The sequence below is a fragment of the Lissotriton vulgaris genome, chromosome 4_1 (genome assembly GCF_964263255.1).
Source record: "Lissotriton vulgaris chromosome 4_1, aLisVul1.2, whole genome shotgun sequence".
NCBI lineage: Eukaryota > Metazoa > Chordata > Amphibia > Caudata > Salamandridae > Lissotriton > Lissotriton vulgaris.
This window is the reverse complement of record NC_141691.1, coordinates 480,804,914-480,832,695: the sequence shown is the minus strand read 5'-3', so window position 1 is coordinate 480,832,695 and position 27,782 is coordinate 480,804,914. Positions and strand designations below refer to the sequence as shown.

The 27,782-nt window shown below is 44.8% G+C and overlaps 2 protein-coding genes across 2 annotated transcripts in view; both read right to left on the bottom strand.

Annotated features, from left to right (window-relative positions):
• The window catches only part of DRP2 (dystrophin related protein 2), a 1,191,281-nt gene that overhangs the window by 820,918 nt on the left and 342,581 nt on the right, over positions 1-27,782 (bottom strand). The gene's annotated exons all lie outside the window — the stretch shown is intronic.
• Positions 3,713-10,499, bottom strand: LOC147718866 (nuclear apoptosis-inducing factor 1-like). Its single transcript, XM_086967254.1, has 2 exons — positions 10,073-10,499; positions 3,713-3,789 (listed from the first exon to the last, which is right to left on the bottom strand). The coding sequence occupies exons 1-2, from the start codon at positions 10,497-10,499 to the stop codon at positions 3,713-3,715; spliced, it is 504 nt and encodes a 167-aa protein (XP_086823380.1).

Sequence of the window (27,782 nt, the reverse complement as noted above, 5' to 3'; positions counted from 1 at the left end):
GATCATAAACCCTTTAAGGAAATTGTTAATAAAAAAAGTTTTGATAATATATCTACTAGAATTTTTAGGTGGATGGTGTCCCTACAAGAATATGAATTTGATGTCTTATACTTGTGTAGACTACGGGATCATGTAAAGGACCCATAGGAGATTTCAGATTGGTGGTGGAAAGTAAAAATTAGTGAAATAACATGATGTATCTCACAAGAGGAATGGTTATCTGAAATGAAAGAAGATAAATATTTAAAGAAAGCGATAGAGCGTATTGATAAAGAGTGACCAAACAAGAGAGAAGCCAAGAAAGAAATGCTAGCTTATTGATATACAATCAGCCGGTTGGAATTGAAACCGACAATGGGGGTCGGAAAGCCTCCGGAGGCTTTCCGACCTCCATCATAATAGGCCCCAAAATGACTGTTGCAGGTGCACTACTCTTTAGGGGTATCAGTTTGTTTCCTTCACACAAAATGAGAGTAAAATTGGTAAAAATAACTCATGAGGGATAAGTAAGGTGAAAGAAAGGTTAAAGTCTGAATTTGGTGGCCAGGACTAGATTTAATTGTGGAAAGAACTATGAGAAATTGTATTGAGTCAAATCTATACTATACTATACTATTATAAAGAGAGAGCTGAAACCTTTGAGGTGGGTAAACTCAAGAAGTACAGCACCAATCACAACACCCAATACAGCATTGTAAAGGGGAGATGCAGCAGATGGACATAGGCTATACAGCTGGCCACCATATACATTACAAAGGTCAAACAACCTTAGGGGTAAAGTAGTCCCTTGTGGGCGTTGCTGTGGGCGTGTCAAAGTACACTTGGGCCTTGGCGTGGGCGTGTCAAACTGCACTACATTATTCCTTTGTGGGCGTGCAGCGTTGTCAGAGGGGCGTGGCACAACAGCGTTGTCAGAGGGGCGTGCCACAAAAAAAACAAAAAACGGCCACGTACTTCAGTAGCACGCCTTTCAGAACCAATGTGCGCGCACATTCACGCTCCACCTTCACGTCTCACACGTCCGTCTACAAACACCAAGCTGTGCCGCATTCACGCCCATTGCCATTCAGGCACCATTAATCATATATAGTGCGGCGCAACCTTTGTGGGCGTCAGCGTTGTCAGAGGGGGCTGCACCAAAATTAAAATAAAAAGGGGGCGCTTTTCGCCAGCAATGTGGGCCCACATTCACGCTCCACCTTGGTGTTCTGATGACGCAACATTAATGATATATAGTGCGGTGCAAACTTTGTGGGTGTCAGCGTTGTCAGAGGGGGCTGCACTAAAATTAACAAATAAAAGGGGCGCGGCTTTCGCCACCAATGTGCGCGCACATTCATGTTCCGCCTTGGCGTTCTGATCACTTTTCACACGCCGTCTCAAAACACCAATGGGCGCCGCATTGACGGACCATGCCATACTGCCTACAAAATTTCACTAACAAAACAAAACTTTACTCCTTTATGCACGTAAGATTTGTCAGAAGTGGCTGCAGGAAAAAAAAAGGGGCGCACATGCGCGCCATTCACTCACCGCGACATTCACGCTCCAACGGCTCCAGCGGACACTGAAGGCAGGCAGCGTACCACACGATCAAAGCCACTTCACAATTAAAATTTAGTCCGAGGCTCAGGCGGGGCCTCAAACCAGCCCTCGCAAGCACGGGATCACGCCGGGCACTGTCAGCATGCACACATTAACGTCAAAGACAACCCGCTTAGGAATTATATAACCAACACACTCCACAACACACAAAAGTTGCAAAACTTAAAGCTGAGGACGCACACATATTGAAGGACATGCAAATACGGGACAGCTAAGGAGGCACATATGAAGAACACTGTTACTAACAGTGCATGCACAACCGGACAAAGACGTTCCAAAACATTACACACATAACATTTCATACCCCGAAAACGTTGGGACAGGCTGCTAGTCAGTGATAAAGTAAGAAACGTTAGAGCACAGCCTATGAGGATTAAGGAATGTGCTTCTGAACCTTGGGAAGAGGTTAATTTAAATATACAAGGCCCCATAGAAGGAAGAAAAGATCATAAACTATGTGATGGTACTGATGGATCTATTTACATGATGGCCCGAGTTATAAATATTTTCTGAGGTGAATAAGAGAAGAGTGATGAAATTTGTATACCTGTTGTTCATAAGGGAAGGTTTTACAAATGCAACCCTCACTGACAGTGGGGTGCAGTTAACCTCTACAGAAATGGAGGAGTTTTTAACAAGGAGGAACATACATTTTTTTTACATTTAAGTATATCTCTTTCATCAAGAAAACAAATGTGGAGGTAGACCGCACACTAAAGGAAACAATTCAGTTAATTATGTGCAATAATATGTGTTGGAGAAAAAAAATATTCAATAAATAGTGGGCCTTTAGATTAACTTCACACTGCGTGACTGGTACCTCTCCCTTTGACTTGTTTTGTTTTGTTTTGACTTGTTTTGGAGGAGGAAATCCAAAATGTTTTTGTCACTAAGCTGGATGTTTTGAAGCAAAGGCAAGTGTGATGAAGGATTCCAGGCTCACAATTCTTGCCTGTATCACCAACCTATTCTAGGTTCTCAGATTATATGGATTTCAGGGAGGGCCCAATTCTCTGATTTCATAGATTGACCATCTTCTTTGCATTCAGCACCAGTGAAGTCTGGGATCCCTCAGATGGAATACTCATGCTTCCTATCTTCATAAATGGAATGGGGACATAAGTTCAAAATTGAAGAAATTACATGTTGTCATTTTATGTGGGCTGCAGCCTCAGGCTTCTCTGGGCCTCAGGGCGGTCACCCACATCATCTTTACCTGTTTATTTAGCATTGCAGCCTCGTGCTGTAGCCCCTTTGTTGCCCTGGTATAGTCCAAACTCCTGCTAAAGTGGTGCAGACGCTACACCTTCTTGAGCAAAGCATTAAGCTCCCCCGCAGCTCAAGCCTTCTTCCTAACTTTTTCAAACTGTTCTCTGATGCCCAAGTACACACGGGTGGGTTCCAAGCTTCTTTTCCAAAGCTAGCAGTTTTTGGCAGAAGGCATGTTCTCCTTGCTTGAAATAGAAGGGTTTAAAAACCTAACACCTGGGCAAAAACCAGTCATAAAGAAATAGTGACGCCTTTTGGAAACAATACTGCATATTCACTATATCACGATGTCACCACTTTTAAGAAGTACCAATACAATCCTAATACAAAATGGAGAAACACCACTTCTGTATCATCTTATGCTAATGTGTTAAAGAGGTGTCCTACACTGTGCGCAGATGGCAAATGCTGAATCTTTCATCAAAGTCCCTTCTTCCAAAGCTCCTCAATACTGGTGTTGACTTAAGCGGATAGGGCTTGTAGGGAGGGACTGTGAAGGTAAAGACAGGAATAGTTGCAAGTCTGTTGCTTAATCTGAACGATTGTCCACAATTGTGAATCCATGTTGAGATCAAAAGGACTTTCCGCTTTATAATAGGGCAGCCTAGATAACTCTGCATTCAGTGTTGCTTTCTGTGCTGGAGGATATCATTTTGTGAGTTTGTTGAAAAGCTTGCTCACAAAATACAGTTATTAGTTTTAGACCCCCAAGATGCTTTGCTGCTGTGATGGGCCGAGGCCAGGTGCTCCACCTTCACTGGGTCTATTGCTGTTGCTTGCTCATCGTCAGTGTGACTAAAATACACTTGACAATGGAGCAGAAGACCAGGTACACTTGTCAAGGAACAGCTTTAGGCTCTGCTCCAACTTGAAACTGGGAACTTTCAGAAACCATTGCTTGTGTTAATCCAGTTTCTTTAAAAAGATTATGATGTCATCAAAGTATGAATAAACTGAAGAAAGTGAATGTATTTTTTCTGTGTTCTTCGTGGGCCTAATTGGCTCCTGAGAGGTCTTAGGGTCTCCCTCTTACATGTTAGAAGTGTAGTGTACAGCTGAACACCATCATCACTTGATTCTGTTTCTCCATGGGTATCTGGCAGTATCCTGTCCTCTGTTCCACATTTCAGAAGCAGTGTCTTTCTGAGAGGCTTTTAAGAGCATTGATGATGATTGTGAACCAGTCTGAGAAGATCCTGTTGTTTAAAGTATGGTCATCTTACCACATTCTTACTTTATCATTTTTCTTTCTGTTTTCTACAACAGGCATGGCATAGGATAGCAAGACTTATTGGTGATTCTTGCGACTCTGAGATCTACAGATGTTTACACATTCTCAACATCTGTGGTTGTTAGGCACCTCAACCTGTCTGTGAATGGGATGGCACTCTCCAGGTAGTCATATTATTCACACCCTGTGTCTCTTCAACTCCCAACTCATGTGGAGAAAACATGGGACTGCTGGGAGCACTGCCACCGGATATGGCATTGCGGTGTTCCCTAAAGTTCAGCAGTTTCAGAGTAAACGTCGGCTCTTCTCAAAGTTAGACTCTTTAAGTGACTTGCAGATACACCTGTAATAACTATGTCATGCCAGGAACAGTGGTGGGATACTTTGTGACATTGGTAACTGGCAATGTAATGGTGGGTGATGGCCTGACCTCCAGGAGAACCAGGCACCTCTTAACCAAGATGCCGCTCAAAAAGGATTCCCATCCAGTGCTCCCCTCCAGATTGTTCTCCTGCTGATGATCTCTGGCTCTCAGACATTTCCGTTCACCATCTGCACCATCTAGTGAGTAATTTGATAGGCAGGCCTATCCATATTTTGAAACCGGTTGCAGAGCATGGCAAGCGGGCTGAGTTGGTCCCTACAATGCACTTTAATTTATCTTCTAGGGAAGTGAACAGAAATAGTTTAATTAGTTGTAGTATCCAAGCAAACTTCATGTAACTCCATGTTTCAGAGATAATCATAGGCAAATTAGGACCAGGAAACCTCTACCATGTAATAGAGAATGAGCCCTAGCAGTGCTTTTGGAAAAAGATGTCCGAAGTATTTTGTATGAAGTGACTCACAGATAATGGTGACAAAGAAGCAGCTTTCAATGGTTCTACCTTCAAATGAAATATCAAATGTAGGGCCTTTTATGCCATTAGGTAAAAAGTGATACACCTAATTTTTGGGAATAAGCTTGGAGACTTCACCAGTGAGCTTCTTTTCAACTTACCCCTACAGTTTTCTTCCTGGCCTTGTTGCACTGTCCTATTCAGATTTCCAGAGCAATCCCTTCCCTGATCTCCTGCAGACATTGGCATAGGATTCCTCCTCAGTCAAATCACTAGGGATCTCCATTGACAATCTCCTTACACTCAAGACGCACATCAACAACTCTGCCAAAGGAGCCCTCTTCACTCTCCGCCACCTTAAGAAAATCAAGCCTTTCATCCCGATCGATGATTTCAAACTAGCAGTCCAATCCCTTGTTCTTTCTCGCATCGACTATGGCAATGCCATTCTCACCGGAATTCCCAAGATCCACCTAGCACCTCTCAAATCTGTTCTTCACCTTGCAGCTAGACTTACCACTGACTGCAAGCGATTCGACCACATCTCCCCTGCCCTTAAAACCCTTAAATGGCTCCCCATTGAAGGTAGGTCCACTTACAAAACAGCCTGCATTACACATAAAATTCTCCATCAAAGCACACCGACCTACCTCGCTAACAAACTCACTAAAGGTGGTTGCTCCCGTTCCCTGATAAGCACTAACACCTTCCTTCTTATCCCCCCCCCCTTTTAAAAAAGAAAACCACCCAGTCACGTTCCTTTTCCGGCAACGCTCCTTGCATTTGGAATGCCCTTCCAACTGACCTTCGCTGCAACCCTTCCTACTCTAGCTTCAGAAAAGAACTCAAACTACATCTTCTCAATAAATACTGGGGACCCTAATCCCTATCTGTTCTCTTCCACTGGCCATTCCTGTCCTGCCCTATTTGCATCCGCCCTCTCTCTATCATCCTTACTCGCCCTTCCTTCTCGTCACTTCCCCTCAAACCCCCCCACCCTACTTCTCCCCCTCCCTCTCTCTTCCTATTTGTGCCTTATCATATTTTCGATTATCACTTCTTCCACATTCTGATATGCTTACTTCCCATATTTATCGTTTTGTAATCTGTTAGGCCGAGACTTATATGTTATATATGTACATTGATGCTTTGTATATTCTCTGTCTTATTGACCCTCCTGTCTCAAAAATGTAAAGCGCTCTGATACCCCTGGGTCCAGCTAGCGCTATAAAAAACCTCTAAAATAAAATAAATAAATAAAATAAATCTTTATAGAATGCAACAGCTGATCTGCAGCTCCTCCTTTGTGTGCCTGCACTAGGGAGAAGAGGAGCTCTCTGGAAAAGGATGAGACCCTTTCCTCCCAGTGTAGTAAGATGGATACTAAACACTGGGGCCCCAAAACCAAGTGGGAGTCATGAGAGAGTTGTAGGCAGATGGATTGGCAGGGAAAATGGCAAGTACCACCACAGGATTCCAGGGGGAACACTATTACAAATGTGTGGGGGTATTTTATCATTTGTGTCTTTGGCAAATTAATTGCACTGGACTTTTAATGGGATGTCTAGTGCAATTAATTTGCCAAAGACACTAATGAAAAAGTATAAACCCCCAGGCCCAGATTTGGTGCCTACCGATCTCTTTCAAGAAGATCCACATGTGTGGGCTATACTCCTCACTAAGGTGTTTAATACCGCATTAGCCAATATCAATATCCCCTAATCATGGCAATCTGCAGTATGTGTACCTATTCACAATTACCTATTATAGCTCCCTCTTAGATGGTGCAGGTAACATTCTTGGTAAAGTAATATTAAATCGACTACAAGGATGGATGGATAAAGAAAAACTTCCTAAAAGAGATAAACACTAACTTCAGGTCTAGGATGGGAACAATATTCAAATTGTGCGGCTATACATGATCTATCATAAATATGTTGAAATTAAAAAAAACATCACTATATTTAAAAACAATTGCCCTGAAGTCAGCAATTGAACTTGTTGATCAGAGAAGGTAATGGGAAACATTGGTTATGCATGGAGTAGACGGTTCAATACTATGCACAATAGTGGTCCTGCATGCCGACAACACGTCTAAAGTTAGGTATGGCTCAGCTGGTGAAAGCACCAAAACGTTCCAGGTAGAAAAAGGCGTTCAACAGAGATGTGTGCTAATACTACTACTTTCAGTCTTTTCCTAAATGATGTTGACCACCTATTAGAGAATCCTACTGATGTTCCTATGATAGCTGGCCAGAAAGTTCTGATCTTCCTATTTGCAGATGGTGCGGTCCTAATGGCCCAAACGGAGAGCTTAATATATAGGTTGGTGAAATGTTTTTTTGATTAATGCAATAAGATGGCTCTTACCATCAATTGCAGTAAGACTAATGTAATGATATTAGGACCATGCCAGGAGCTAAAGAGGAAGCTAATGTTAAACGACAATCTGGCACATGCATCAACCAAAATAGCTGCCGGTAAAATAGCAAATCGGTAAAACAGGCCGTTACCGAACACAAAACCTGAAATCCCAATGCAGCAACCCCAATACCGAATACCCCAAATAAAGAATCGTAAAAAAAAAAAACGCGGTAAATTACCGAATCGCAAAATAGAGAATCGGTAATACCGAGAAAAACATCAGCCCCCGGAAATACCGAATCGCTATTAAAAACTCTCAACGAAATGCATCAAAAATTGCAAATACCGAAAATTCACCTAATCGCTATTTAGCATGAGAGAAATAAGGGGAATCTCAACCAGGAGGTAAAGTTAGTTGTAGGAAAAAAAATAAATCCTACAGGTGGATACAATCAGAAACCCTTCAAATATGCCTCTGGAGACCCTGTATGTCTTCCAAAATGGCTGCCCTCTACGTGCTTGCTAGGAGGATGAGAATCAATGCTGCAGCACAGCGCAGGAGGAGGATCCAGGAGAGAGTATTCAGGGTGCGCATCACATTGCTGGGCCAGACTGAGGAACTAATCTATGACAAGTACAGGCTGAATCGTGCCATGATCATGCGCCTCATTGCTGACCTGGAACCACTACTGCAGCACCAGACCCGTAGGACCAATGCCATCCCTGCCAACGTCCAGGTCTATGCAGCCTGCACCTGCTGGCGTCTGGAAGTTTCCAGGGGGTTGTAGCGTTTGCCTGAGGCGTATCGCAAAGCGCACTTTCACGCTTCTTCTGCAAATTCCTAGATGCCATGCTGACAATGATACATACCCACAACACCTTCGCCACAACCCCACAGCAGTTGAACCGCACCAAACAGGTCACATCTTTTATTCATGCCGCTAACCCTTTGCTCCCCACCATGCAGGTGACAGCGCATACACCTTGCTTGAATATCTCCTCACTCCCTACCTCAACCCAGCAACCTACAACGCAGCACACATCAGTACCAGGAATGTGGTAGAGCAAACCTTTGGCATTCTCAAGAGTTGCTTCCGGATCCTACACAAGACAGGAGGTGCATTGCGGTATGACCCTGTAACCTGCTGCCGGATAATAGCAGTGTTTGCCATGCTGCACAACATTTCCACAAGAAGGGGGATACCAATAGAGGTGAACGGAGATTACAACTTTTGTGCACAGCAACCCCCCCCCCCCACAACACCGACAGACACACGTGCCTAACACAGCTGAAGGTCAAAGGAGGCGGACATACATCACACAACATCACTTCAGAGACAGGTAAGAATGAGCCATCACTACATGATCTGGTGTGCAAATGTTTAATACACATGTGCAATTGTAAAATTAATATGAATGATACGTCTACATGACGCAGACTCAAAACATTGTTAGTGATACATATCCGTTGGCATCACGGCAGTATCGTAGGTGGCCCATGGTTATATCACCATGGACAAATAGTTGGTAGTACATGGCTATTTGCGCCTTCCACGTATCCCCAGCCTCCTGCTGCGTGACTCTTCCACATCACCACAATGTGTGTCAGTGGCTGTGGAGCTGCGCGAACTGCGCCTCCTATCGCTGGTCTCCGGCACAGAGACACTGCTGACGCTTGATGCCGCCTCACTCCCCTCCTCCACTCCCAAATTGCTGGCACTAAATGTCCCAGACTGCAGATGCTCCACTGCAGTGGTCACTTGGCCCAAGGCCTTGGCCACATCACCACAGTAATGGCCTAGGTCGACCTGCAGTGACACAGATCTTCGTGAAAGTACAGCTGTGCTGTTGCAGAGCTTTGTGATGGCCCTAATGGATGCATTGGAATGAAGCATGTTCTGGTGCTGCCTCCTGCGCTCGCTGTGTTGCCCTGCTAGGACGGCACGGGTTAGCTCCTGTAGGCACAGTTTGATGTCTTTATTCCCCTCAGCAATGGCTGTGGCCATTTCACGCACAGCATCTGTCATTGTGCCAATTTTGCTAGCCAATTTAGCTATGTTAATGTTCATTACTCCCATGTGTCTCCCCTGCAGGCGCTGAACACGCAGCATCTGTGATTCAACCACACCGTAGCTGTGTGCAGGCTCTTCAGATCCCTCTGCAAGTCTTCACAGGGGCCTGCGCCACTGTCTGACTAGGACGCGTGCTGGTGTTGGAGCTGGCGGAGTGACAAGTGACTGTTGTGAAACATTTGTGGCTGCTGGCCTCTACTCCATTTCCATCACCTGCAGGGAGGGGACAATTGCCCTGCGTCTTTTTGGTGTTGTCCGTGGTGGTGGTGATGTTGTTGGTGGTGGTGGTGGTGTTGTGGAATGACGTCCCTACGGAGTCTCTCCATCGGTCCCTGCCGGGGTTTCTGATAGGATGAGGAGTCCGCTGTCATCAGAGTCCAGGGGTGATGCATCTGTGTGTAAAACAGTGCATTCTTATAATTTGTATTAGCTGTATATGTTAATCATTTTGCATACTTTTTACTTCATAAATTACATCTTTGGACAGACTGTTGGCCCTGTGCTGCTGGTCTCATTTCTTTTACATCTGGGATCATACATGCACACTTGGATGACATGACTACAACTCCCATGATGCAATACTTCTGTGAGGGTATATGTGTTAGGCACTCCTACCAGTGCACTGTGATTGGTCTGGGGGGATGGGCATGGGTATACAACACGCTGCTTATCCGCACAGGCATGCATCTTACCTTGTTCTCCAGTCGCAGCGCCGAAAGTGTCCAATTGGGTGACTCCCACGACTGCCTCAGGCTCAATGGTACCCTCGACGAGGTCCTCCAGGGCTGTGTTGGGAGTGACATTGGATGTCCCCTCTCCTGTGGCAGCTGCGTCCTTCACCCTTTCAGCAATCTTCTCCTTCGCCCTTTTTCTGAGGTCATACCACCTCTTCTTCAGGTCGTCTATGCTGCGGTGCGTGACTCCAACCGCATTCACCCTCTCCTTGATGTGCAGCCAGATCTTGCGCTTCCCTGCCTTAGGCACCTTCAGTGACAGCTTACCAAACAGCTTGTCATGCTTGCTGCTCACCCCCTCAATCAGGAGTTCCATTTCTTTGTCTGAAAATGTCCTCTTCCTCTTTCTGGGCGTGTCTGTGTGTTGGGGTGCATCATTGTCCATTATGGATTGCAGTGGTGTTACTGGTTTGTTGGATTAGAGTTTCTCTGCGCAGTTCCTGTGCTCTGCCTCCTCCTCTGAGCTCCTCAGGGCACTGAATGAAGCATGAGCTGGATGACTTCCTGGTTGTGATGTCATCAACCTGCTTCCAATGCGACTCTTTTTTTGCGAATTCGCTAATACCGAACTTGCAAATACCGATTTGGTATTTGCTAATTCGGTATTAGCTAATCTTTATCTTGCACTATCGCTATCGTGGTTTTGGTATATTTTAACGATTTTTAGCGATTCGGTAATAAATACCGAATCTTTCGATGCATCGCGGAAAGCAATTTCTTATTTGCGATTCCTTATTTATCGCAAATAAGGACTTGTTTTACCGATTTTTGATGCATGTGCCCAAATATCACTAAGCATGTAAGGTTCTACGATTATCTCGGGATACGGTTTACTGAGAAACTCAGCTGAAAGGCTCAAATGACGAACACCAGAATGATGTAATAGTTTTTTATATGTGAATGTATTTATAAAGAAACCAGAAAGAAAACTCAAAGTATAAAAACAGTAAAGTATAGCTGTAATAAGTCTATTGTTGCGAACATACAATAATCAGCAAGGGAAAATTGTACATCAGAAGGATCATTTCACGGGAAACAACTATTCTGAGTAGAACAACCAGACTCCCCATATCCTATCATACTTTTTCAGGCATCCCCTGGATTTGTAAACATATTTCTCTACCATGGCAGCAAAGTCCATCCTCCTTCTCCATTCAAGAAAGGGCAGAGCTTGTTGATATTGCCAGTGCAGAGCAATGTCCCTTGTATCAATAATGAATCCCACACCAACCAGCAGCCAAGTGCCGCGGCTCCCCAGCCCAAAGGTGTCTAAGAGGCCCAATAGAAAAAGCGTTGGGTCCAAGGGAACTTTTCTCTGTATGACATGGGGGAGGGTAGCGCAAATGTATGACCAGTATTTTTAGATAACAGGACAGTCCCAAACCATACTGAAAAAGAAGCACCGCCAACAGTAGTGATATCCTCCTACACCTTCCGGTGTATTCGTGAGGGGCTGTAGTAGATGCGGTGCAAATATTTTATTTGGATGAGGCAGAGCCTCTTCGATATTGCCAGGGATCTGGGGGCCACTTTTGCCTCATCTCAGTCTCCGTCATCTACAGGGCCCAGGTGTCCCTCCCAGCGCTCCCTGAGGGTAGTCACGGGATCTGGAGCATTCTTCATCAATGCGCAATTGAGACGGGACACGCCCTTCTCAACAAGGTTTGAGTCAATCAGATGTCCTTCAAGGGGATCAAATTGAGGGAGGGGCTCTAAGAAGTCTAGAGAGGCCTCGAGGGCATGTCACAACTGCAGAAAGTGGTAGAATTGTGATTTGTGTCTGTGCTGAAAAATGCACATGGTCATGCCCTGCCACACATCACCCAGCATTGTAATGCAAATAGAGTCCCATGCTTAGGGGCCAGGGGGCTCACAATGAACGGTAACATATGATGTTTTTCCATTGGTAAATCGAGGACCGAGTGTCATGAAGGGGGGCCCCAAGTCAGCACAGGATGGCAATAGGAGTCCTCAGTGCCACCGCAAGTGTCTGCAGCCAGGAGCAAGTGGAGTCAGACCGGGAGGGTTGCCTCCAAGTGTATCCAATGGTCCCCTGCGGGGTGTTTCCCCTCAAGGTAGTAGTTATAGGCTCTTCCTTTGTTTGCCAGCAAGCAGGATCCATGGGCCTCCAGAAGCTGCGCAAGGTGTGCGTCGCTGTGTAGGGGTTCGAGACAGGAGTTGTCACTCAAGATGCAGCAGACCCCAGCCATAACGTCCAGGTGACCGCCACCAGGAAGTTTCAAGCAGGGGGGGAGACGGGCCACAGCTTGGTTTGCGTAAATATATATGTGCATATGAAACACCAGCTTGACCCACTCAGAGGGGCCCTAGACTGCTTTCCGTCCCCTAAGGGAAAGGTATGGTAGCTGCCCGTGTGCTAGGAAGGGCCCGTGCTTTGAACAATACGCGGGGGTCCTTGGAGACAAATCAAGTCTCTTAGGAGCCCCTTGTTCCTCCAGACATGTGCTCTGTCTAAGGGTTCACGGTGCCTAACATGATTCTCCCTGGGGTTTCCACCTCAGCGATTGCAGTTCCAAGTTGTATTAGGAAGATCCTGTCCTCTGAATCATGAGCCAGGACCTCGTACACTCCACAGGCCAGGCGCGAATGTGAGGGCCGGGATTGGCAGGTAATTATCCCCCTCAGAGTGCTTTGGTCACCCCAGGCATGCACTCAGTCCAGGGGCAAAGCAGCGCCTCACGTGATTCCCCATGGGGCCCGCCATCTCAAAGAAAATAGGACTGTGGTTGTGGACCTTGGCTGAAGTGGTCCTGCCCTCCGATGCAGGAGCTGGAAGCCGTGGCACGGCCGAGCTCACCGAGTGTCATGGCAGCCAGCGGGGGTCCAGATCACCCCTTCTGGGGGTGCTGGTGCAGATGGATGCCCTCCTGGGTGCTGCCATCACCAAGGATTATGTTATGTTATGTTGTGTTAAAGGCGGATTTATAGAGCGCACAGCTACTCAAAGAGTGTCCCGGCGCTGAGACAAAAGAAAGCTGCATAGACACAGTCCGTGAAAGAGAGAGGGGGCCCTACGAGTGAGGTGATCAGCCTGCTTGTTGAAACAGCCAGGTTTTCAGTTGCTTTCTAAAAACTAGAATATTAGTTGTTTGCCTAAGCGGTAAAGGGAGCCTATTCCAGGACCTGGCCACCAGAACCTGAAAGGAGCGACCCCCACAACACATTTAGGAGTTACCACCAGATGTTGAGAAGCAGACCTAAGAGGTCTGCCGGGGGTATAGAATGAAATTCTTTTACGTGTGTAAAGTGCCCCCATACCATACAGGGCTTTGAAGGCCAGAACCAAGGCTTTGCCAGAGCGGTTTGGCTGGGAGCTCAGGTAAGAGTGTCCACTATCTTGATCCAGGTGGCCACGCCCCCCAGAACAACCTTATAACAGTCTTTTGGGGAGGAATTACAATTTTGGAAAAAAGCGTGCACATAGTATTAGCACCATACTCCACATACATACATTCAAAGTATAAGGAGCAGCAATCTATGGGGCTGAGCTCTGAGGTTATGGTAATCTTAATTAATTGCAAGAGGTAGCAAATACCTTTTTGAGGGCTCTGTTAAAGTTGGGATTAAGTACTCCCTTGCTAGCACTCTTTATGGAACTTGGGTCTGGATCTGGCAGTAATAAAACCGGTACTGTACTGGGTTGTGCTGGTAAGGAATCATAAGGTCACCATATACTTGCAGCCCCTGGAGGATGTTTCTAGATGTGGTGGTCCCAGTCAAAGAAAATGGTTGGTGCGCATAAGGAATTTTTTTATAGAAATGCAACCTGGGAGCCCAAGGGCAAATTTGAGTAAGATTGGACAAGATACCACTGAGCTTGTGAAAGACCGATAGAAACTAAGGGGCAGGTCTACAAGCCTCAGCGCGGCACCGCAAGCCCTTTGGCTGTACCACGCTGAGGCACTTTCAGAGCACAGAAATGCAACATATCTATAATGATATGTCGCATTCCTGTACTTTCCCCTGCGCTGGCGCACAAACAGCTGCCTGCATCATGGGGAGATTGTTTTTGTGCAATAAACGGCACCTTCCTGCACAAAAAAATCACTATTCAAAAAAGACAGCTACTTTTGACAATGGTCTAATAAATTCCTATGCACACTTGGTTAATATAGACAATCACACCATAATACATCACCAGTCTAGAAAAGGAAAAAACTGGAATTTGTATATAAAATAATTGTTTTTAATTAATTAAAATATAATCAGAATGTACATCACATAATTATTTACAATAGTAAAAAATAAATGATATGTCAAACAACAATACAAAATGTAATAAAGGACATCCAAAGAGAGATAAAAATACGGACATACAAATTGGTCATCAACATTGGTTAGTCCAAAAGAATCAATAACAGTATTGGCAAATGGAATGTGTACCGTGGCAATATTTGTGAACCTCCTGCTCTCTCCTCCCTTGATGAACCATTATCACCTTGACTCTCACATTCTTCCTAGACATATCTCTGCTGTGTGTATAGTACTATCAAATGTTTTTTTAATCTATTAACAAAATTGTACGATGGTGACAAATCTTTATCTGTACTGTGGTGACCTGAAATTCCCTTGTTATTAAAAACAGAGTTATAAAAATAAAATAAAAAAATAACAATATTGGAAACATTTAATTTTTTACTATCAATACTTTTTGTTCCTTGGATGTAACCCCACAAGGATAAGCGTTGACGCGTTTCTGTGGTACCAAAGTAGAATAAAACCACCTTCTTCAGGACAATGTGTATATTACCCCTCTGTCTTCCGAACAACCTCTAGTTTTAAGGTGACAGTCACTTAAAGACTCTGATTGTGTTAGGGTACTTGACGAATCAGTCAAATGGATAAAATGGCACCCTTAATGGTGTACAGTCACCACAGATTCATTATTTCTCCTTCTCGAGTAATGGATTAATCAGCAGTATACATCTAGTAAGGAACTTGTGTTTTCATTAAGGTCCGGATATCTTAATTATTGCCCAGCTCCACCCAAAACGACATGAGTGAAAAGGATAAAATCAAAGAGGTACCGCTAGTCAGTCGGTCCTGTAGATAGTTGTAACCTTTTATTAGGTGAAGGAATGCCGAGGTTCAATTTTAATTGGCAGTTATAAAAACATTTCCTCATTGGACCGGCGTTCAAAGTGTCCCCGTATACTTGGTAATTCAATATGACAACTCGGTTTTAATATGGCATTCGTAGGAACATTTCCTCATGATACCGAAACTACGGTGCGTCCCCGTAATCCACCTTTAGATTGTAGCAATAATCTCTGCGTCCAATCAGCGCTGGAAGATTCAGGACAATCACTACAGGTATTTTCCTCTTTCAATGCGTGCTGTAGAATGCAGCACGCATTGAAAGAGGAAAAAACGAGGAGAAGTGGAAACATTTCTCCTCGCTGTGCATGGCTATGCCATCCCTAGGGTGGCGTAGCAAAATGACGTATTTCCAGGTTTACGATTTCTTTTAAATCTGGAAATCTGTCTGGTTCCATGGGTGTTGCGTGGGAACACCCACAGCAACACCCATCTTTCACGCAATGTGCTGCGTGTGAACGGGCAATATTTGCAAGGACAGGAAAAGCCACGCAGGATGGCTTTTCCTGTCCTTGTAAATATGGGGGAAAGAAATGCGCTGCCAGTGCGTCACAAATAGTGACGTACTGGCAGCGCAAGGGGCTTATAAATCTGCCCCTTAGTTGGGAATCAAAGGTAGCTATGCTAAAATCAGTCAGCATATTGAGTGATTACTTTGGGAGTAGAGTGGACTCTGGTTGGAAGTCCTATCTGGACCAAACCTACCCAGAATTGAAGTGTACATTGTATATTAAATACAGATCAGGAATGTTTCCTTCCAGGGATTACCTTGCTAGAAGTGCCAGACTTCAGAGAAGAAACAAATTGTGTGACTTTGTGCACAAGGGGAAAGATAACGTTTGGCACCTTTTGCCTTTTTGCACAAAATGTATCACTCCTCACAAAAGATGGTTGATGCCCAAGTTTAGATGTTATGATGTTGGCTCCACTTACTCTGCCCAAGCTTTCTGCTTTAGGACCGATCATGAAATTCGTTTTTAACCAGTAGCTTCATATCTCTGGGCAGCTTGGCCTCATGTACGAGAGGTTTTAACTAGCCTCACATTAATGTATAGTCCCTCTGGAGTCGAGAGATGAATTGAGAGGCATGTGACTTATAGAATATACATTTGATGGGTGGGTGGGGTTTTATATATTGTATTTGAGTCTGCACTTCAATACCCTCGTGTCCATAGGATTGGTTTATTACAGCTAAATATAGCAATCCTGCTAACAATTTAAACTATTGTCATCGTCACTATGACTCAAACTGCGCTTTATTTGACATATGCACTTTAGGGTATCAGCACTTGGATTTTCATGTTTCAAAGTACATAGGATTTGTGTACTATAGTCAAAGACTGCATTGTCGATAAAACTTTTAGATTACTATTAACACTACACGGATTAGAGCTATATGAGATTCAACATATCAGGGGCGGCTCTAGGCTCATGGCGGCCTTGGGCAGGGAGCATAGGTAGGGTGCCCCGGAAGAGGGGGTCCGGGCGGGGAGGAGCGCGGAGGCCAGTGAAGAGGGGGTGGAGGGGGGGTCAGGGTGTTTGGAAGTGGAACAGAGCCGGAGGCCGCCAAATCCCTGCCATGGGCCTCCACTCAAATATGTATCCATCCTCAAAGGATTAATATATTAAGGATATATACTGGGGTTTGGCGGCCCTGTGCAGGTCCACAGCTTGCACATGCCTAAGGCCGCCCCTGGACATATGCTCTTTATGGAATTTTGGGCCAGATGTACGACGCTTTCTTGTGGTTGCAAAGTGACAATTTGCCCGTTTGCGGACGCAAAAAACAGATGCACAATGTACTAACCCTATTTTGCGAGTTGCTAATCTATTAGCAACTCACAAAATAGGGTCCCTTCCTAGTAGCGAGTGCAAATGCCATGTATCAGTGTTTTGCTCGCAGTTTACCCCCTACTTCAAGTAGGTGGTAAACCATTTGTAAATGGGAAGGGTTCCCCAGGGAACCCCTTCCCCTATGTGAATGGATGCACAAATATTTTTCAAGGCCAGGCAGTGGTCACAGGGACCACTGCCTGCCCTTAAAAAATTAAACTGAAAAGGAAAACGGGCTGCATTTAAAAAACAAAACTGCAATATTGGCAAAGCAGTCCCAGACATGTAGGTCTGCTGACCCCAGCAGGCCACCATACCTGGGAGTGCCAGCCATTCCCAATGGGGTCGCAAATTGCGACAGCCTCCTTATTATGCATGAGGCATGCAATTTGCGACCCCATTGGGAATCGCAAACAGTGTCTGAGACACTGTTGTACATTGAATTTTGCGACTCGCAATTTTGTCGCTATTTGCGAGGCACAAAATTCAATGATCGTACATCTGGTCCAAAATTTGTAATTGATCATTTGCATGTACTCTAACCAGGGTAAAAGGGTACATGCTGCTAGAGTGAACGGTCAAAATTAAATTGGTCGAGGAAAGTTAAGTAGTAGAATGCGATAATGCAAATCATGTATATAGAGGGAGGATGTTGTTACTTTTAAATGTTTTTAGTTTGAACTGTATAGATTTAATCAGCTTAGCTTTTAACTGCAGCTTGCAAATAATGGTATGTTATTATTGATGAACTCATTTTTAATGCGTAAACTTTTAAGTGTGATTGAATGGCTTAATGCCTAAACAATAAATAATTGATTGATTAATGGGATGTATTCCCTTTGGCTACAAATGTTGCACGTTTATAGACTTTAGCTAGGATAGTTGTTTTTTTTAAGTAGGTGCACTTGGTTAATTGCTTTAATATTCATCTCAATATTTTACAGGAATATGGTGGGCAGTCTTGCTGGTCTGCGCCCCCGCGCCCAGACTAATCACAAGACAGAGGAGCTGTTAATTGTTTTCCTTGGGCTGTGTCTCTCATGAATTGCTGCCGTCAGCCGCGCGCTGCAGTTGAAGTCTATTTTTAGAAGCACCTTGGAGCCGCACAGCAGATGGAAGTCCAGTTGGGTTAGGGACTCAGAGTGGTCCTGGACATGTCACATCCTGTGACAGAATCTGGGCCCTGTGCCATTGAACATAAGCAACGCGAAGCTTCAGGAACTACACTTCTACACAGATTAGTAAAGAAAAGAGTTCCATTGAGTCAGAGGCTGGAACTTGATTAAAAAAATAAAAGAAAGTGCAGAATGGGCCTCTTTAACCATCACCTAAACATAACTGTGCATATGTGAGGTGAAGCGATACTTTGTAAGGTTTTCAGAGTTCGACAATGGCTGCAAGAGTTGTACATTTAGGAATCAGAGGATATGAAGGCATAATAATTGCTTTTGAGTAAAACATGTCAAATGTTCTACGGAGTGCATGGTAGCAAAGTCTGAGGTAGTTATCCTATTCATAGAAAGATATGTTCATGAAAATATGAGATGCTCGTCTCTGGTATGTTTAGTTTTAGGAATTACGAGTTCTACATCCGAGGATAGACAGTTAGTTACCCAGCAATAACACTAGGGCATTTCTATAAATTGTTGCAGTTTAAGGCAGGACTGCTATGGCCAGATGCTAAAGATTAAGTATGGGCGAATTTTGCGAATCTCGCGTTCGCGAATTTTGCGGATTTGCGAACTCGCAATCCGCAAAATCCGCGAATTCTTGCGAATTTGCGGATTTTTTTTTTTTTGTGTTCGCAAGGATTTCTGCCAGTTCGCGAGGGTTTCGTACCAGTTCGCAATTGCGAACTTACATTTCGTCGCGCAACGGTCGCGAATTATGTTGTTTCTACGTCTGGTTCATCGTCACAGGTTCCCAGCACCCTCTGTTTCACCACTGCAACCCTCTGTTACATCAATGCCACCCTCTGGTTCATCATTACTGTAGATTATGGGGGGGGGAAGCAAGCACACCAGCCCTGCTTCAACTGAGATGAATTAATTTGGGGTTAGTTTATTAATGTGTCACTGTTTTAAAATTCCAGTCTGGCACCTGCTTCCTTATCTGTAATTTTGCTTTCTGTTGCAGTGCATTTTTTTTCCCCAGGAGTCAGGACCTTCTTTGTGGCCTACTTGTAGCTATTGTATGAGCCTGCTGTGAGGGTCAGAGCAGGGTCATACAATTGTTGCAACTAGCAACTGAATTCTGGAGGGGCCCCAGTCAGGAAGCACTACCGGGAATTGTTACTAATGATGAGTTTGAACTCTTGCCCCTGCCGAGTGCTTTCAGTTTTGAAAAACTCGTTTTTCTGCAATTTCGCGGGGTTCGCGGGGTGCGAACACGCGCGAGATCGGATTCGGAAGCCGCAAATTCGTGCGAATATGCAATTTGTTTTTTTTGCGGCGTGTTAGTTGGCAAGGTTTTGTGCGTTTTTGCGAGCCGCTCGTAGCGCAAGACGCGAAGTTACCCTCGCGGTCGTTCAAGGGCGCAGCCATCTTGTTTGCCTGACGTATTTCCGTTTCCGGGCGCGACGTGTAATCTCGCATAGTCCGCGGCTTGCCAGTACAGTCTTGCGCGTGTTCGCAAGGAAAATCTCGCGCGAACTTACCCGCGCGGTCGTGAACGGGCGCGGCCATCTTGTTTCTCATTCATTGCTATGGTTCTGGGCATGGTCTTTCTATCCTCTGTCAATCTCTGCCATCCTTTGCTTGTTTGAAGTTTTTTTTTATCTATTTTACTTATTATCTATCCCTCTATTTTTCTAGCCCTATATTTTTGTGTTTACTGCTACTTTTGGTTAATTTTAAACTACTTTTGTAAACTCTTTTCTTTTCTTCTCTTCCCTATTCTATTTTCTTTATTCCTTTCCGCCCAGACCATGGTGAAGGGAGCCGGGAAGCATCCCGAGAAGGGGAAGGGTCCCGCACCCCGTGTCCGGCTCCCGTGCGGGCGTTTGAGGGGGGAGCTAGTGATGCCACGGGAGATCTTTACCCTGGAGGAGGTGGCCCAACTCATTTTTTATGTTCAGCGCCGCCTCCCCAGGACCATCATGGGAGGCGGCAGGATCAGTGCCGGGTACGGGGCCCGGGAGCGCCGGAAGCGGTGGGAGAAGGTGTGCCAGGCCATTTACCACCACTCTCGGGTCTGGCGCACCTACAACCAGGCCACCCACCGCTGGACGGATGTCCTGACCCGTGAGCGAGATCTGCTCGACCTCCTTGGCCTTGAGATCCCCGGGCTTGGTGAGTAGTAGTAGCTATGTCTTTACTACTATGTTTTCTCCTGCTGTGTTATTATATTGCAAATTTTTGTTTTTTACCAAGAGCAATAATGCTGCTCATTACATTGTAGGTAAATTTTATTTCAAAATCTTCTGTGCATTTCAGGTACACTGCTCTCCTTCTTCTCAGTAGTGTTGCTACTATGCTTATTTGTTTTAGATTTTGTGTTCATTTCATTGGCCTGTGAAATTATGTATGAGTGTAGTTGAAAGAACTGCGTAATGCTACACACTAAGGTTCAGATTTTTAATTACCGGCGCATCCCTGCAAAGTTGCAGGGATGCGCCAGTAATTGTGCGTCACGCCACCATCACCCATGGTGCGCCGTATTTACAATGCGGCGCGCCATGGGCCCAAAACGTCACCAAAGCGTTACGCATCTGTGCCGTAAAGGCGGCGCATTGCTGGAGTTGCGTCGCAACGATGGGGCAGCTCCATCAATGCTCTGGGGTGCCCTATCTCCCCAATGCTGCGTCAAGCCGTACGTCTGCTTCAAGCAGGCGCAGGGTTTGAGTCACGCATCATTGTCCTCAAAGTGACTGATTAAAATCTTGTAGATTTCCCTCAGCCACTTTTAGGATGCGTTCCTGCGCAGGAACGCCCTCCCTTGCGCCGGAACACCCCTATTGGTGCAGGGCTTTACAACGTGATGCATCTCCCAGATGCGTCACGTTGTTAATATACGCCGCACCATTGCGCCTCTTTTGTGCTGTCGCTGCGTCACAAAAGTCACGCAACAATGGAGCAAAAGAGCCGCAAGGGCCTTCTAAATCAGCCCCTACAGACTCAAGTCCAGTCCTTCCTTTGTACACATGGCGATAAGAAGAAATAGTGGTGGTGGATTAATAGTTTGAGTATTTTAATGACTGGTGAATGTAGTAGGAAACTTTAGTGTTGTCGCTGATCTTCAATCACGATGGACTTTGGCTGTCACTTTGCGTGCTGCGGACTGCTGCCTGCCAATCCTAGGCAAACCTTTTTAGTACTTTGTTTAGTGAGTTACATAGGGTAGTTTCCAATTCGACGGTCCGCAAATCAAGCAATACTAAAGTAATGACGTAGTCGACCACATGAGATTGGTCAATAATATATCCCGTGGAGTCGTTCCCTATTTGCTATTTCGCAAAAATATTTTGTTACTTTGTTAGTTCTTTTTTAAATGTTTGATTTGGTTGAGAAATATCATCCATGTTTTCTGTTTTTCTTTCTTTCATGTTGTACATCAGCTTCCCCCAGGGGCAAGAGGAGGACACAGGAGGAGGAGGAGGAGGGTGCTGTTGTCGATGCAGGCCAGGACCGGGCAGTCGAGGGCTCCTTTGCTGGCCCCAGTAAGTTTTAATTTTAATATAGAGTACTTATTTTTTCCTAGCGTTCCTCATTCGATTTTTTCTAAATCGTCTTTGATCTTCTTGTAGACAGGATCTAAATTCTTATCCTGCCTCGACTATGACTCCGTGTGGTATTACTAGATTATTCTTATTAGTCTGTCTGTGTAGCTAACTAAGATTGCACATTTGGCATTTCCATTGGACTCCCATTCTAGTCAGCAATAGCTGTATGCACTGAGTGTAGTCCTCTGGGATTGTCCATAATGTCTTTTCAAGTATTCTAAATGTTTATGCTTTGACCATTGCCAACAATAAAAAGGTGAATGACCACCACCAAGAAATAATAAGATACTACTTTACTTTTGGTTTGGATAGGAGGACAATCCATTCTACTACTGTTGCAGGGACAAATCTGCACAAACAGAACTATGGACACTAAATAATGCATCGCTTAGCTTATCAATTATAATAGGTGCTGTAACTGTTAGACTTTCCACATACCTCAGTGATAACAGACTTTGTAGTTGAACCCCCAATCTCCTTACTGACTAGATAGTGTGGCAGAGTCATTTAGCTCCCAAAGTCACCGATGGCAGAGGCACGGACTCATGCTTGCAAAAATTCGAAAACCTTTAGCTCATCCACTCTAGTCTGGAGGACCAAAAACCACAGAGTCTACTTAAGTTTAAAAGCTTTATTAAAAGTAAACACATTTATTAAATTCAGGTTTGTCATGAAAGTGAACGTGTAACTGAAAATGGAAAAGTGCTTTGTGCTGACGATTAATTGGACACATTTCTTGTGGTCGAGCCGAGCTCTCACCTGGTTTGAACTTGATCCTGCTCGTGTTCTTAGAAGTCAAGGTTCTGTCTGTTAGGAGAAAAAGTGGTGCGTGTTAAAAAGTAAAAAGCAAACATTCATCAGTTGTGCCAAAAAGTGCAGCAAGACAACAGCCTTCCCTGGAAAAAGGGACATTTTTACTCTAGAGTACACAGTCAAAAATTATTAAATTGTACACTTTTTTTCACATTTCTTTCTTCCTCCTAGACCAAATATTATATAGTAGTGAGTGGTGTATTCTAACATTATTAAATGTACTTTGTAGGTGGAACATCTGGAGACGGGGCCAGCGCGGAGGTGGTGGTGGCATTGGACGAGGAGGACAACTCTGGGGAGGAGGCGGTGCAAGTGCCGGACAAGGACATGCCTGTGAGGGTTCACACGGTGGTGGCGGGCAGAGGTAAGCTATACATTCCTTTGTCATTGAGATTGAAGACTGCAGAGTGTGCTTTCTGCACGGGTGTATTATAAAAAAAAGCAGGTAGTAGCCTCCTCTAAATGTACTTCGACTTAGCTGTGAAGTTTTTGGCGAGAAGAATCCCAATCAGATCTGAGGTGAACTTGATGGATGGGATGAACGAAAAGCGAAAGAAGGGTGTAAGTAAGTGTGGAAGCACGAGAAATGTAATGATGACTGGCAAAGAAGAATGATATGTGTTTGCTTGGTCCCCGAGGTGGCTGGGAAGGTAAGAAAATGGTATGGTGCATGGCTGGGTGAATGATGAAGCAAGGATGGGTGGAAGGAGAACAGCCTGGGTGGGTGAGACAGAAACTGTATGTGTGCAATATACTTTGAATGGATGGATGCCTGGATCATTCATGGTACTATCTGACTCTTAGATAGCATATGTGAATCTAGAGAGAGTAGACGGTCACTGGATGAACTAAGTGTTACTTTGAAGAGCATGTAACACCGCACCCGCACGTCCGTTCCAGTGTAGGAAAGGCAAGGAAAAGAAGTTGTAACGTTGTCCAAAGACTACCATGAATAGTAGCAGTAGTTTGTATTGCAACTGCAAGCACAGCATATATCCAGTTATTACGGTGGACACTCCCTACCTCCCTTAATAACTTTAGTTTAGTAGTAGTACGTCATTCATGTGTGGGGGTATCACTGTTCACTCAATAATAAGCAAAGCACCTAAAGTCATCCCATATGTCATCAAATACATCCCATGTGAAGTGATAGATAATCAGATAATTTAGCTTCTTCATTTTCCTTTTCTAATACTCATTTGCACTGTAGGGTGAAAGCTAAATTAATTAAGCAGTAGCCCTTTTAACAGAGTATTCTCAGTGCCACCCGTAATAGAAAAGTAAGAGCTTCACCACCTGCATGTACTGGACCGGTACAGTAACGCAAGTCTGTCTCACTCACCATGGTGTGCGTCTGTTTTTCTCGGGTGCAAGTTCACTGCGCTGGCATTATGGCGGCTTGCATAAGATAACGTACCAATTTTCCTAAACAAGAGAGAAGAAGAAGAATAAGAGTGGTGTACTGTCATAGTCGACTGTAATAGAAGTCCATAGTGCTCGTAGAATTTGTTCCTTAAACTCCCACTAATGTTAGAGCAAGGATGAAGAAGTCGGAGGTTACATAGATACTGTCCTCAATAGTTATGCACTGTGCTTTCAATATGCTACTTGTACTGTGACAACTTTCTGCTCAATCATTTTGTGTTAATCTTAAGGAGCATTGGTTACAGACTATGTCTTTCTTTTTTCATGTAGTTGCTCCTTCCAAATCCAAGACACCATCAAGGAGGAAGGAGCTGGCTCGAATGGCCCGGCAACGGAGGCTGGATGCCACTGTTGCTGAATATCGGCGGCTGGTGGCCCTGGAGGAGGAGGAGACGCAGTCTGGTACAACAACAACGTCCACTGGGACAGCTGCATCCTCCTCCGTGCGTGCTGCCAGCCAGCGCAGTGCTCCAGCGGTACGGAGCCGGGCTACCAAAGCCAAACGCCACCGCCCAGCAGCAAAGAAAGCAGCTGCCCCTCACAGGATTTGCAAGGCACACCGGCGCCGCTTATCCCTCAGACTGTCCTACCTGGAGCAGGAGGTCCATAATTATAAGAACGTGGTGGAGGGCCTCTGCTTCGTACTTGCCACCCTCCGCAAGGAGCATGATGCCCTGGCTGCTAATTCCAACAGCACCCTGCCATAGTGTCCCTTGCCCCTTTTTTAGAGACTTTTGGGGGGTGGGAATTGGGAGTTGTGATTTTTGGGGACTTTTGAAGGACAATCGTTGGGGTTAGGGAGGGTCTTGCGGGAGATTCTTTTGTTAGGGCTATAAAAATATACTTTTTGAAACTTTATCTGACCATACCTGTTTTTTACTGCTTTTGAGTCTGGTGGGTGGGGGTTTAACATAACAGTAAGTTTGTTTTCCTGAATAGTCCTAGGACTTTAGTAGTACTACCGTCAATCAAATCTCTCGTCTCTCCTAATACTCCATTATACTACCTCCAACCAAACGCCTATCTTACCTGTAATTTCTGTTTGCAAGTAGGGCTAGGCCCAGGGCTGGCTCCACGGGAAACAGCAAATAAGGTTGGCAATCCTGGGCGGATAAAATTTCCTCATAGCGGTGGTACTAGTGGTGTGACACAGTGGCAGTTGCTTGCCTATGAAAAAAAAGAAAATGAAATCTGGTTTGTCCTCCTGAGCAATACAAAGGTACAATACAGAATATATCAGGTGACAGAAGTACACTAGAACAGTGCCACATTGTAGCCTAACAAATGTTAAAGTATAACTAATTCGGTTGAAGTTCTTTGACATTAGCCATGGGTCTTTGTCAAGCAGAGTAAGAATATATCCTCGGATTTCTTCACCAGCCTGTTGCTAACACCTTATCCTCCCCAGCAAGTGTGTGGATTTATTGCTGTAATTTAGTCACACATCAATCAAAACCACACAGCCCGGGGGAAGAGGGTTAGGGTTTGAAAAATGGATGGGTACGGGGGTTTTTGGGAAAGGTTTTGGGAGACAAGAAAAAGTAGCACAGCATGGACACACAATTGTGAACATAAACAAATCTTTGGGTACAAACCTATCCATCAATCTTTGAAAGTGCATACACTACTGCATGCATGTCAGTTAAAAGTAAGTAGTACTTTCGACAACTGTGGAAGAAAGAATGCGACAGTACAGGGCGTGGGTGGAAATATTGATAACTATATTCAACATAAGGTCTCTGTAGCCAGATACCTGAGAGCCTTGCTGGTCACTATAAATCCATTCACAACAACACTCAATGGGGTTGGTCTGGAAGGTATAGTAGATAGAAAAGGAGAAATTGCTTTTTTTCTAGGTGTCCCCTCACTCACCAGGGTTGCCCCTTGGTGACATGCTTCATCATTGGGGCCATCCCAGTCCTCTACGGGCTGGGGCGTGCTGCGACTTGCGAATTACGTAGGAGCACTTACAAATGACTATGTGTGGTGCAGATGTGATAGTGGAGTGGACTAAGTGATGTGTTACTGTTAAGGGATCAATTTAGAAGCCGAGAGAGATCCAAGAAATGCAGTCACACTCAGAGAAAAAGGCAAGGGATACTGTATCTATGTGGTTGTAGTGGTCCTGTTGGAAGTGGTAAGTAAGTTGCCTGCAGAAAAAAAATCCTCCTTTTAGCGGCACTCCTCCATTGCAGCCGACGCTTCGTCCATCGATGTTGGTCACCAGAAGACACCCTGTAAAAAAAAGGACAGCATAGACAAACAATGGAACATAAACAATTCTTTGGGTACAAACCTATCCATCAATCTTTGAAAGTGCAGGAACTACTGCATGCATGTCAGTGAAAAGTAAGTAGTACATTCGACAACTGTGGAAGAAAGAATGCGACAGTACAGGGCCTGTGTGGAATTATTGATAACGATATTCAACATAAGGTCTCTGTACTTAGCCAGATACCCGAGAGCCTTGCTGGTCACTATAAATCCATTCACAACAACACTCAATGGGGTTGGTCTGGAAGGTATAGTAGATAGAAAAGGAGAAATTGCTTTTTTTCTAGGTGTCCCCTCACTCACCAGGGTTGCCCCTTGGTGACATGCTTCATCATTGGGGCCATCCCAGTCCTCTACGGGCTGGGGCGTGCTGCGACTTGCGAATTACATAGGAGCACTTACAAATGACTATGTGTGGTGCAGATGTGATAGTGGAGTGGACTAAGTGATGTGTTAAGGGATCAATTTAGAAGCCGAGAGAGATCCAAGAAATGCAGTCACACTCAGAGAAAAAGGCAAGGGATACTGTATCTATGTGGTTGTAGTGGTCCTGTTGGAAGTGGTAAGTAAGTTGCATGCAGAAAAAAAATCCTCCTTTTAGCGGCACTCCTCCATTGCAGCCGACGCTTCGTCCATCGATGTTGGTCACCAGAAGACACCCTGTAAAAAAAAGCACAGCATAGACAAACAATGGAACATAAACAATTCTTTGGGTACAAACCTATCCATCAATCTTTGAAAGTGCAGGAACTACTGCATGCATGTCAGTGAAAAGTAAGTAGTACATTCGACAACTGTGGAAGAAAGAATGCGACAGTACAGGGCCTGTGTGGAATTATTGATAACGATATTCAACATAAGGTCTCTGTACTTAGCCAGATACCCGAGAGCCTTGCTGGTCACTATAAATCCATTCACAACAACACTCAGTGGGGTTGGTCTGGAAGGTATAGTAGATAGAAAAGGAGAAATTGCTTGTTTTCTAGGTGTCCCCTCACTCACCAGGGTTGCCCCTTGGTGACATGCTTCATCATTGGGGCCATCCCAGTCCTCTACGGGCTGGGGCGTGCTGCAACTTGCGAATTACGTAGGAGCACTTACAAATGACTATGTGTGGTGCAGATGTGATAGTGGAGTGGACTAAGTGATGTGTTAAGGGATCAATTTAGAAGCCGAGAGAGAGCCAAGAAATGCAGTCACAGTCAGAGAAAAAGGCAAGGGATACTGTATCTATGTGGTTGTAGTGGTCCTGTTGGAAGTGGTAAGTAAGTTGCCTGCAGAAAAAAAATCCTCCTATTAGCGGCACTCCTCCATTGCAGCCGACGCTTCGTCCATCGATGTTGGTCACCAGAAGACACCCTGTCCACTGCCTGCCTGATGCTGAATTGTGGCTCGCTACTGTGAAGCCTGACTCCATCCTTTTTTCCCCATTGCAGAGACTGAAACCCGGCCTGTAATTATTCAACGAAAAACAGGAAGTGATAT

What these genes read in the sequence shown, in the direction of transcription:
- LOC147718866 (XM_086967254.1), bottom strand. Translation starts at nt 10,499, where the DNA reads ATGGACAATGATGCACCCCAACACACAGACACGCCCAGAAAGAGGAAG. An exon ending in CGCTGCGACTGGAGAACAAG is followed by an intron (nt 3,790 to 10,072) that starts GTAAGATGCATG and finishes ATCTTTTTAAAG; the next exon opens with AAACTGGATTAACACAAGCA.